Source organism: Clupea harengus, unplaced genomic scaffold (assembly GCF_900700415.2).
Source record: "Clupea harengus unplaced genomic scaffold, Ch_v2.0.2, whole genome shotgun sequence".
Lineage (NCBI taxonomy): Eukaryota > Metazoa > Chordata > Actinopteri > Clupeiformes > Clupeidae > Clupea > Clupea harengus.
This window is the reverse complement of record NW_024879607.1, coordinates 137,501-149,634: the sequence shown is the minus strand read 5'-3', so window position 1 is coordinate 149,634 and position 12,134 is coordinate 137,501. Positions and strand designations below refer to the sequence as shown.

The window sequence follows — 12,134 nt, the reverse complement described above, 5'->3', positions numbered from 1 at the left end:
TCACATCTTTACGGGTAAGAAAAAAGGGTTACATGTGTTCTTGACAAAACACCACAGTCATTCAAGGAAGGTGCTTGTAGGTTTAAGGAAACGGACTGGATGAATACAAAGTAACCCATTTAAACAGCAGAACTTGTGGCTTTTTAATGTCATGTACTGACCGATCCCTTATTATGGGGAGTGTTGTGGGAGCGTAGCAGTTGGTATTGCTGAGCTGATTTGCAGGTCGTCCAGAAGAGCAGGTAGTTTTATCTGTCCGGCCGTAATTAGCTTTGTGGATGTGGATTACGTTTGAACCTGGGTTGGAAGGACAGACGTTATATTTTGACAAGCAGGTAAAAGATTGCAGTTGATGTATCGACAACAAGGATGTTTTACTGCCACTGGTCTCCAATCAACAGCCCCAGTCAGGGAAATGCACAGGTCAGAGTTGTAGTATTTGACAATTTATGTCAGTTGACGAAGATGCTTGCTTTTAGTGGCAGTCGAATTGAAGAGTGGTCTCGGGTTCACTTGGGATGCCCCCAGATGGAGTGGCGTGAGAGATCCTGACGTGGCTAACTACAGCGTGACCCGGGAAGACATCACAGTTAAGGGATTTTCCTGGCCTTTTAAATGTTGGCTACCTGAGATTACTCAGCTTAACTTTAGTTTCCTTCTTCAAATGGTTTTGCCTGTCTGTGAGCGTTTACTGAAGCTTGCTAACTATGTACTAGCTACACAGCTGTTTAGTAGCATTGGTCATTTCAAGTGGAAAGTATCGCAGTTTTGTATCTTGTTTAATTATAATTTTTCTTTTCAAATGACGGGTATGAAAACTCTTGTCGACTGTGAAAATGTCTTCTAACTTAGGCCCAAAGTAACTTGGGGGGAATCTCTCTTGTGTCGTCAAACAAGCTAAGGAAAACAACAAAGTGCGATATTAATTTCAGATATTTATTCGTACCATCTACAAAATGTCTAACTGTTCTAAAAATCCATGTCATTTGATCTCTGCTAAACTGTGCCAAATTGGTGAAGTTATTTCTATCAGGCCCTACCCCGGCAGTGATTTACATGGACTATGTGCACAGTTGTAGCTCATATGACTATTTAAGAAGAAGGCTGTTACTCTTGTTACTACTGCATTCTTTTATGAGAACAACGGAACGTTTCATCAAGGGGAACCAACATGTCTAGATTACGACACTGGCCAAAACTGAACCTCTGCTGTTTCCAGCAATGTCCTTACAAATGCACTGACATTGCTGTGGAGACGAGAGGAACTCTTATACAGGCCAGTGGTAAAGATTCTGACTGCCAAGCTCTGTAGGACATTTTGCAAGTGCAGCATATAAAGAAAGTCTTGTAGGAAACAATGTGAGGGAATACACACCACAGTCCAGTTCGCCATGGAGGCTTTCGCATGTTTGGCTGGACTCTGAAAGAAAGGACAGTGGATGTTAACTCTGGTTAACATCTTAAAAACCACATTCATCATCTGTGTTACAATCAACATGTTGCATTTATAGTGCAAGATTGTGGTAATGAGATGCTCCGGTTCCTTACTTGGAGGAACACAGCTGTAGGAGATGTCGAGGTACTTGTAGATGCCACCACACGGATCAGAGAAGATAAGGTGTGAGGCCTGCACCGCGCATGTTGTTTTTCCTTCACATCTTTACGGGTAAGAAAAAAAGGGTTACATGTGTTCTTGACAAAACACCACAGTCATTCAAGGAAGGTGCTTGTAGGTTTAAGGAAACGGACTGGATGAATACAAAGTAACCCATTTAAACAGCAGAACTTGTGTCTTTTTAATGTCATGTACTGACCGATCCCTTATTATGGGGAGTGTTGTGGGAGCGTAGCAGTTGGTATTGCTGAGCTGATTTGCAGGTCGTCCAGAAGAGCAGGTAGTTTTATCTGTCCGGCCGTAATTAGCTTTGTGGATGTGGATTACGTTTGAACCTGGGTTGGAAGGACAGACGTTATATTTTGACAAGTAAGCAAAAGATTGCAGTTGATGTATCAACAACAAGGATGTTTTACTGCCACTGGTCTCCAATCAACAGCCCCAGTCAGGGAAATGCACAGGTCAGAGTTGTAGTATTTGACAATTTATGTCAGTTGACGAAGATGCTTGCTTTTAGTGACAGTCGAATTGAAGAGTGGTCTCGGGTTCACTTGGGATGCCCCCAGATGGAGTGGCGTGAGAGATCCTGACGTGGCTAACTACAGCGTGATCCGGGAAGACATCACAGTTAAGGGATTTTCCTGGCCTTTTAAATGTTGGCTACCTGAGATTACTCAGCTTAACTTTAGTTTCCTTCTTCAAATGGTTTTGCCTGTCTGTGAGCGTTTACTGAAGCTTGCTAGCTAAGTACTAGCTACACAGCTGTTTAGTAGCATTGGTCATTTCAAGTGGAAAGTATCGCATTTTTGTATCTTGTTTAATTATTATAATTTTTCTTTTCAAATGACGGGTATGAAAACTCTTGTCGACTGTGAAAATGTCTTCTAACTTAGGCCCAAAGTAACTTGGGGGGAATCTCTCTTGTGTCATCAAACAAGCTAAGGAAAACAACAAAGTGCGATATTAATTTCAGATATTTATTCGTACCATCTACAAAATGTCTAACTGTTCTAAAAATCCATGTCATTTGATCTCTGCTAAACTGTGCCAAATTGGTGAAGTTATTTCTATCAGGCCCTACCCCGGCAGTGATTTACATGGACTATGTGCACAGTTGTAGCTCGTATGACTATTTAAGAAGAAGGCTGTTACTCTTGTGACTACTGCATTCTTTTATGAGAACAACGGAACGTTTCATCAAGGGGAACCAACATGTCTAGATTACGACACTGGCCAAAACTGAACCTCTGCTGTTTCCAGCAATGTCCTTACAAATGCACTGACATTGCTGTGGAGACGAGAGGAACTCTTATACAGGCCAGTGGTAAAGATTCTGACTGCCAAGCTCTGTAGGACATTTTGCAAGTGCAGCATATAAAGAAAGTCTTGTAGGAAACAATGTGAGGGAATACACACCACAGTCCAGTTCGCCATGGAGGCTATGACATATTTGGCTGGACTCTGAAAGAAAGGACAGTGGATGTTAACTCTGGTTAACATCTTAAAAACCACATTCATCATCTGTGTTACAATCAACATGTTGCATTTATAGTGCAAGATTGTGGTGATGAGATGCTCCGGTTCCTTACTTGGAGGAACACAGCTGTAGGAGATGTCGAGGTACTTGTAGATGCCACCACACGGATCAGAGAAGATAAGGTGTGAGGCCTGCACCGCGCATGTTGTTTTTCCTTCACATCTTTACAGGTAAGAAAAAAAGGGTTACATGTGTTCTTGACAAAACACCACAGTCATTCAAGGAAGGTGCTTGTAGGTTTAAGGAAACGGACTGGATGAATACAAAGTAACCCATTTAAACAGCAGAACTTGTGGCTTTTTAATGTCATGTACTGACCGATCCCTTATTATGGGGAGTGTTGTGGGAGCGTAGCAGTTGGTATTGCTGAGCTGATTTGCAGGTCGTCCAGAAGAGCAGGTAGTTTTATCTGTCCGGCCGTAATTAGCTTTGTGGATGTGGATTACGTTTGAACCTGGGTTGGAAGGACAGACGTTATATTTTGACAAGCAGGTAAAAGATTGCAGTTGATGTATCGACAACAAGGATGTTTTACTGCCACTGGTCTCCAATCAACATCCCCAGTCAGGAAAATGCACAGGTCAGAGTTGTAGTATTTGACAATTTATGTCAGTTGACGAAGATGCTTGCTTTTAGTGACAGTCGAATTGAAGAGTGGTCTCGGGTTCACTTGGGATGCCCCCAGATGGAGTGGCGTGAGAGATCCTGACGTGGCTAACTACAGCGTGACCCGGAAAGACATCACAGTTAAGGGATTTTCCTGGCCTTTTAAATGTTGGCTACCTGAGATTACTCAGCTTAACTTTAGTTTCCTTCTTCAAATGGTTTTGCCTGTCTGTGAGCGTTTACTGAAGCTTGCTAGCTAAGTACTAGCTACACAGCTGTTTAGTAGCATTGGTCATTTCAAGTGGAAAGTATCGCATTTTTGTATCTTGTTTAATTATTATAATTTTTCTTTTCAAATGACGGGTATGAAAACTCTTGTCGACTGTGAAAATGTCTTCTAACTTAGGCCCAAAGTAACTCGGGGGGAATCTCTCTTGTGTCGTCAAACAAGCTAAGGAAAACAACAAAGTGCAATATTAATTTCAGATATTTATTCGTACCATCTACAAAATGTCTAACTGTTCTAAAAATCCATGTCATTTGATCTCTGCTAAACTGTGCCAAATTGGTGAAGTTATTTCTATCAGGCCCTACCCCGGCAGTGATTTACATGGACTATGTGCACAGTTGTAGCTCGTATGACTATTTAAGAAGAAGGCTGTTACTCTTGTGACTACTGCATTCTTTTATGAGAACAACGGAACGTTTCATCAAGGGGAACCAACATGTCTAGATTACGACACTGGCCAAAACTGAACCTCTGCTGTTTCCAGCAATGTCCTTACAAATGCACTGACATTGCTGTGGAGACGAGAGGAACTCTTATACAGGCCAGTGGTAAAGATTCTGACTGCCAAGCTCTGTAGGACATTTTGCAAGTGCAACATATAAAGAAAGTCTTGTAGGAAACAATGTGAGGGAATACACACCACAGTCCAGTTCGCCATGGAGGCTATGACATATTTGGCTGGACTCTGAAAGAAAGGACAGTGGATGTTAACTCTGGTTAACATCTTAAAAACCACATTCATCATCTGTGTTACAATCAACATGTTGCATTCATAGTGCAAGATTGTGGTGATGAGATGCTCCGGTTCCTTACTTGGAGGAACACAGCTGTAGGAGATGTCGAGGTACTTGTAGATGCCACCACACGGATCAGAGAAGATAAGGTGTGAGGCCTGCACCGCGCATGTTGTTTTTCCTTCACATCTTTACGGGTAAGAAAAAAAGGGTTACATGTGTTCTTGACAAAACACCACAGTCATTCAAGGAAGGTGCTTGTAGGTTTAAGTAAACGGACTGGATGAATACAAAGTAACCCATTTAAACAGCAGAACTTGTGTCTTTTTAATGTCATGTACTGACCGATCCCTTATTATGGGGAGTGTTATGGGAGCGTAGCAGTTGGTATTGCTGAGCTGATTTGCAGGTCGTCCAGAAGAGCAGGTAGTTTTATCTGTCCGGCCGTAATTAGCTTCGTGGATGTGGATTACGTTTGAACCTGGGTTGGAAGGACAGACGTTATATTTTGACAAGTAAGCAAAAGATTGCAGTTGATGTATCAACAACAAGGATGTTTTACTGCCACTGGTCTCCAATCAACAGCCCCAGTCAGGGAAATGCACAGGTCAGAGTTGTAGTATTTGACAATTTTTGTCAGTTGACGAAGATGCTTGCTTTTAGTGGCAGTCGAATTGAAGAGTGGTCTCGGGTTCACTTGGGATGCCACCAGATGGAGTGGCGTGAGAGATCCTGACGTGGCTAACTACAGCGTGACCCGGGAAGACATCACAGTTAAGGGATTTTCCTGGCCTTTTAAATGTTGGCTACCTGAGATTACTCAGCTTAACTTTAGTTTCCTTCTTCAAATGGTTTTGCCTGTCTGTGAGCGTTTACTGAAGCTTGCTAGCTAAGTACTAGCTACACAGCTGTTTAGTAACATTGGTCATTTCAAGTGGAAAGTATCGCATTTTTGTATCTTGTTTAATTATAATTTTTCTTTTCAAATGACGGGTATGAAAACTCTTGTCGACTGTGAAAATGTCTTCTAACTTAGGCCCAAAGTAACTCGGGGGGAATCTCTCTTGTGTCGTCAAACAAGCTAAGGAAAACAACAAAGTGCGATATTAATTTCAGATATTTATTCGTACCATCTACAAAATGTCTAACTGTTCTACAAATCCATGTCATTTGATCTCTGCTAAACTGTGCCAAATTGGTGAAGTTATTTCTATCAGGCCCTACCCCGGCAGTGATTTACATGGACTATGTGCACAGTTGTAGCTCGTATGACTATTTAACTCTTCAAGCCCCACGGGGCCCCGTGGGGGACTTTTTGGTATTTTGATTAATATATTTAAAAATCTCTGCGAGTTTTTGTCCTAGAAACATAAAACTAACACCCACAGCAACCTCAAACCCTTTTCTTTTAAAATATGTAAAGTTTGAAACTAAAATATAAATAATCACTTTGTAAGGACAATATTACGAATCCCTTGCAAATTTCAGCCTCTGAGTGAGGTTTCGACCCTCCCATTAGCAAATGACAACTATTCATATGATAAGGAGATGGTAATTCAGTGATCACTATTGGGTCGTGATGTGTCAAGTAAACCTGTAGGAACAAAGACATTCCAGGCCCATTACGTCATGGCCATTGTTCTTGACCGAGGTGTCCCAGAATGTTCACACCTTTCTCATCAATATGCATAGTGGTCTAAGTGAAGGAAAGTGTTACATTGTATATTACTTAAAATGAGTATTGAAACCACACACACTTTCTGAATGATAAACTCACCTATGTGGGGCAAACACCTATGTTTACAGGGCTCAGAGTAAAGAAGAAAACTTCCAAAATATTAACAATGTGCTTTTGTACAAAGTCTGGGCACCTCTAAAACTAGATTTAATTTTAGTGTCTTTAGATTTCATTTTAATAAAAAACGTTTTTTACTACATTCCTTTTACTCTCATTTTATTATTGCTGAGGTGTTCTAGAATATAATCATAAATGCCACTTTTGCCTCATGGTTTTTAGTTAGGTGAAATATACAAAAATATCAGGCATGGCAGACTACCTAACATAGTAAAAAAAAAGCCTTGGGTCTGGAAGTGTTAAGAAGAAGGCTGTTACTCTTGTTACTACTGCATTCTTTTATGAGAACAACGGAACGTTTCATCAAGGGGAACCAACATGTCTAGATTACGACACTGGCCAAAACTGAACCTCTGCTGTTTCCAGCAATGTCCTTACAAATGCACTGACATTGCTGTGGAGACGAGAGGAACTCTTATACAGGCCAGTGGTAAAGATTCTGACTGCCAAGCTCTGTAGGACATTTTGCAAGTGCAGCATATAAAGAAAGTCTTGTAGGAAACAATGTGAGGGAATACACACCACAGTCCAGTTCGCCATGGAGGCTATGACATATTTGGCTGGACTCTGAAAGAAAGGACAGTGGATGTTAACTCTGGTTAACATCTTAAAAACCACATTCATCATCTGTGTTACAATCAACATGTTGCATTTATAGTGCAAGATTGTGGTGATGAGATGCTCCGGTTCCTTACTTGGAGGAACACAGCTGTAGGAGATGTCGAGGTACTTGTAGATGCCACCACACGGATCAGAGAAGATAAGGTGTGAGGCCTGCACCGCGCATGTTGTTCTTCCTTCACATCTTTACGGGTAAGAAAAAAAGGGTTACATGTGTTCTTGACAAAACACCACAGTCATTCAAGGAAGGTGCTTGTAGGTTTAAGGAAACGGACTGGATGAATACAAAGTAACCCATTTAAACAGCAGAACTTGTGGCTTTTTAATGTCATGTACTGACCGATCCCTTATTATGGGGAGTGTTGTGGGAGCGTAGCAGTTGGTATTGCTGAGCTGATTTGCAGGTCGTCCAGAAGAGCAGGTAGTTTTATCTGTCCGGCCGTAATTAGCTTTGTTGATGTGGATTACGTTTGAACCTGGGTTGGAAGGACAGACGTTATATTTTGACAAGCAGGTAAAAGATTGCAGTTGATGTATCGACAACAAGGATGTTTTACTGCCACTGGTCTCCAATCAACAGCCCCAGTCAGGGAAATGCACAGGTCAGAGTTGTAGTATTTGACAATTTATGTCAGTTGACGAAGATGCTTGCTTTTAGTGGCAGTCGAATTGAAGAGTTGTCTCGGGTTCACTTGGGATGCCCCCAGATGGAGTGGCGTGAGAGATCCTGACGTGGCTAACTACAGCGTGACCCGGGAAGACATCACAGTTAAGGGATTTTCCTGGCCTTTTAAATGTTGGCTACCTGAGATTACTCAGCTTAACTTAACTTAGCGTTTACTGAAGCTTGCTAGCTAAGTACTAGCTACACAGCTGTTTAGTAGCATTGGTCATTTCAAGTGGGGTATGAAAACTCTTGTCGACTGTGAAAATGTCTTCTAACTTAGGCCCAAAGTAACTCGGGGGGAATCTCTCTTGTGTCGTCAAACAAGCTAAGGAAAACAACAAAGTGCGATATTAATTTCAGATATTTATTCGTACCATCTACAAAATGTCTAACTGTTCTAAAAATCCATGTCATTTGATCTCTGCTAAACTGTGCCAAATTGGTGAAGTTATTTCTATCAGGCCCTACCCCGGCAGTGATTTACATGGACTATGTGCACAGTTGTAGCTCGTATGACTATTTAAGAAGAAGGCTGTTACTCTTGTGACTACTGCATTCTTTTATGAGAACAACGGAACGTTTCATCAAGGGGAACCAACATGTCTAGATTACGAGCGCTGGCCAAAACTGAACCTCTGCTGTTTCCAGCAATGTCCTTACAAATGCACTGACATTGCTGTGGAGACGAGAGGAACTCTTATGCAGGCCAGTGGTAAAGATTCTGACTGCCAAGCTCTGTAGGACATTTTGCAAGTGCAGCATATAAAGAAAGTCTTGTAGGAAACAATGTGAGGGAATACACACCACAGTCCAGTTCGCCATGGAGGCTTTCACATGTTTGGCTGGACTCTGTTTGAAAGAAAGGACAGTGGATGTTAACTCTGGGTAGCATCTCAAAAACCACTCATCATCTGTGTTACAATGAACATGTTGCATTTACAGTGCAAGATTGTGGTGATGAGATGCTCCGGTTCCTTACTTAGAGGAACACAGCTGTAGGAGATGTCGAGGTACTTGTAGATGCCACCACACGGATCAGAGAAGATGCTGTTTAAGGCCTTCAGAAGGCATGTCGTCCTTCCTTCACATCTTTACAGCAAAGACAAAGAGGCAAAATGTAAAACTGGTTTGCTGTTGATGAAACATGAGATCACATGTCCTTAACTCACCTCTCCCTTACTATAGGGAGCGTTGTAGATGCAGAGCAGTCGGTCCTGCTGAGTTGATTCGCAGGGCGTCCAGCAGAGCAGGTGGTTTTATCTGTTCGCCCGTAACTGGCAGTGTGGATACGGATTACATTGGAACCTGAAGAGGAAGACATCAGAATTTGTAACAGAAGGAAAAGATAGCAGTACATATGTCGACTATAAGAAGAATTACTGATGACACCCTTAATTCCACTGGTTTTGGGGAGTTCAAAACTTAAGGCTGGTTTCGCTCTAAGATGGAATGTCCCCAGTGGATCTAGACTAGAGGACCTTAAATGGCTGCTATGGAGAGATTTGGCATGCATGGTTGAGTTTTGTCCAGTGATACTGTTACTGGGACCAGTAAAGGTCTTAAGGGGACCAGTAGTAACTATGCTTACTGTCAAGCTTTATAGATCAGTGTGCATGCTCGTCATATAAGGAATGTGATCTAAAAAAAGACTTGAGGGAATACACACCACATTCCAGTTTTCTTTGATGCCCTTCACATGTCTGGCCGGACTCTGTTGGAAAGAAACAAAAGCAGATTTTGCCTAGAAGAATTTATCGTCTTATAGAATTGTTCAAATTAAAGTTAGACTGAACGTGTTTGGAGTGTAGTGTAAGATTGTGGTGATGGGATGCTCCGGTTCTTTACTTGGAGGAACACAGCTGTAGGAGATGTCGAGGTACTTGTAGGTGCCAAAACACGGATCAGAGAAGATGCTGTTTGAGGCCTTCAGAAGGCATGTCGTTCTTCCTTCACATCTTAACGGGGAAAGAAAAAGGGGCTACATGTGTTCTTGACAAAACAACCCAGTCATTCATAGCAGGTACTTGTAGGTTTAAGGAAACGGACTGGAAAAGATGCTGGTTTAGACTTTCACCAGACGTGACATCTTGTCTTCACTTTTTACATTTACATTTAGTCATTTAGCAGACGCTTTTGTCCAAAGCGACGTACAAGGGAGAGCAGAGATTTTTACACAGAAACCCCTTTACACAGCAGAACTTGTGTCTTTTTAATGTCATTTACTGACCGATTCCTTATTATGGGGAGTGTTGTGGGAGCGTAGCAGTTGGTATTGCTGAGCTGATTTGCAGGTCGTCCAGAAGAGCAGGTCGTTTTATCTGTCCGGCCGTAATTAGCTTTGTGGATGTGAATTACGTTTGAACCTGGGTTGGAAGGACAGACGTTATATTTTGACAGGTAAGCAAAAGATTGCAGTTGATGTATCAACAACAAGGATGTTTTACTGGCATTGGTCTCCAATCAACAGCCTCAGTCAGCGATATGCACAGGTCGGAGTTGTAGTATTTGACAATTTATGTCAGTTGACAAAGATGCTTGCTTTTAGTGGCAGTCGAATTGAAGAGTGGTCTCGGGTTCACTTGGGATGCCCCCAGATGGAGTGGCGTGAGAGATCCTGACGTGGCTAACTACAGCGTGACCCGGGAAGACATCACAGTTAAGGGATTTTCCTGGCCTTTTTAACGTTGGCTACCTGATATTACTCAGCTAAACTTTAGTTTCCTTCTTCAAATGGTTTAGCCTGTCCGTGCTGTCAACTGAGGTTTGCTAGCTAAGTATTAGCTACACAGCTGTTTAGTAACGTTGTTCATTTAAATTGGAAAGCATTGCGTTTGGGTATCTTGTTTGCTTTTACAAATGATGGGTATGCAAACTCTTGTCGACTTTGTTAATATCTTGTAATTTAGGCCCAAAGTAACTCAGGGGGAATCTCTTTTTTGTTTTCAAACAAGCCAAGGAAAACAACAAAGTGCGATATTAATTTCAGATATTTATTCGTACCATCTACAAAATGTCTAACTGTTCTACAAATTCATGTCATTTGATGTCTGCTAAACTGTGCCAAATTGGTGAAGTTATTTCTATCAGGCCCTACCCCGGCAGTGATTTACATGGACTATGTGCACAGTTGTAGCTCGTATGACTATTTAAGAAGAAGGCTGTTACTCTTGGTACTACTGCATTCTTTTATGAGAACAACGGAACGTTTCATCAAGGGGAACCAACATGTCTAGATTACGACACTGGCCAAAACTGAACCTCTGCTGTTTCCAGCAATGTCCTTACAAATGCACTGACATTGCTGTGGAGACGAGAGGAACTCTTATACAGGCCAGTGGTAAAGATTCTGACTGCCAAGCTCTGTAGGACATTTTGCAAGTGCAGCATATAAAAAAAGTCTCGTAGGAAACAATGTGAGGGAATACACACCACAGTCCAGTTCGCCATGGAGGCTTTCACATGTTTGGCTGGACTCTGTTTGAAAGAAAGGGCAGTGGATGTTAATTCTGGGTAACATCTTAAAAACCACATTCATCATCTGTGTTACAATCAACATGTTGCAATTATAGTGCAAGCTTGTGGTGATGGGATGCTCCGGTTCCTTACTGTTTGGAGGAACACAGCTGTAGGAGATGTTGAGGTACTTGTAGATGCCACCACACGGATCAGAGAAGATGCTGTTTAAGGCCTTCAGAAGGCATGTCGTCCTTCCTTCACATCTTTACAGCAAAGACAAAGAGGCAAAATGTAAAACTGGTTTGCTGTTGATGAAACATGAGGTCACATGTCCTTAACTCACCTCTCCCTTACTATAGGGAGCGTTGTAGATGCAGAGCAGTCGGTCCTGCTGAGTTGATTCGCAGGGCGTCCAGCAGAGCAGGTGGTTTTATCTGTTCGCCCGTAACTGGCAGTGTGGATACGGATTACATTGGAACCTGAAGAGGAAGACATCAGAATTTGTAACAGAAGGAAAAGATAGCAGTACATATGTCGACTATAAGAAGATTCACTGATAACACCCTTAATTCCACTGGTTTTGGGGAGTTCAAAACTTTAGGCTGGTTTCGCTCTAAGATGGAATGTCCCCAGTGGATCTAGACTAGAGATACTTAAATGGCTGCTATGGAGAGATTTGGCATGCATGGTTGAGTTTTGTCCAGTGATACTGTTACTGGGACCAGTAAAGGTCTTAAGGGGACCAGTAGTAACT

The 12,134-nt window shown here is 42.0% G+C and overlaps 3 protein-coding genes across 3 annotated transcripts; all 3 read right to left on the bottom strand.

The window, feature by feature from the left end:
- LOC122129240 (L-rhamnose-binding lectin CSL2-like) lies at nt 1-2,047 on the bottom strand (the record flags this gene model as incomplete). The annotated part of the gene is made up of 3 exons (XM_042704232.1): nt 1-6; nt 158-396; nt 1,750-2,047. Coding segments are annotated over 3 exons (543 nt in total), but the record flags the coding sequence as incomplete, so codon positions are not given.
- Nucleotides 2,048-3,220: 1,173 nt separating this feature from the next.
- On the bottom strand, nt 3,221-5,731 carry LOC122129239 (L-rhamnose-binding lectin CSL2-like; the record flags this gene model as incomplete). The annotated part of the gene is made up of 5 exons (XM_042704231.1): nt 5,686-5,731; nt 5,127-5,262; nt 4,802-4,874; nt 3,471-3,703; nt 3,221-3,314 (listed from the first exon to the last, which is right to left on the bottom strand). Coding segments are annotated over exons 1-5 (582 nt in total), but the record flags the coding sequence as incomplete, so codon positions are not given.
- A 3,964-nt stretch (nt 5,732-9,695) lies between these two features.
- LOC122129238 (L-rhamnose-binding lectin CSL3-like) lies at nt 9,696-11,924 on the bottom strand. The gene is made up of 5 exons (XM_042704230.1): nt 11,724-11,924; nt 11,531-11,643; nt 11,354-11,398; nt 10,106-10,287; nt 9,696-9,869 (listed from the first exon to the last, which is right to left on the bottom strand). Exons 1-5 carry the CDS (start codon nt 11,873-11,875, stop codon nt 9,696-9,698), a joined length of 666 nt encoding a protein of 221 aa, XP_042560164.1. The 5' UTR covers nt 11,876-11,924.
- Nucleotides 11,925-12,134: the final 210 nt, after the last annotated feature.

Coding starts and splice junctions, on each gene's coding strand:
- LOC122129238 (XM_042704230.1), bottom strand. CDS start 11,875: ATGTCTTCCTCTTCAGGTTCCAATGTAATCCGTATCCACACTGCCAGT. Junction 11,644..11,723: donor CTCCCTATAGTAAGGGAGAG/GTGAGTTAAGGA, acceptor TTTGCTGTAAAG/ATGTGAAGGAAGGACGACAT. Junction 9,870..10,105: donor AAGTTCTGCTGTGTAAAGGG/GTTTCTGTGTAA, acceptor AGATGTGAAGGA/AGAACGACATGCCTTCTGAA.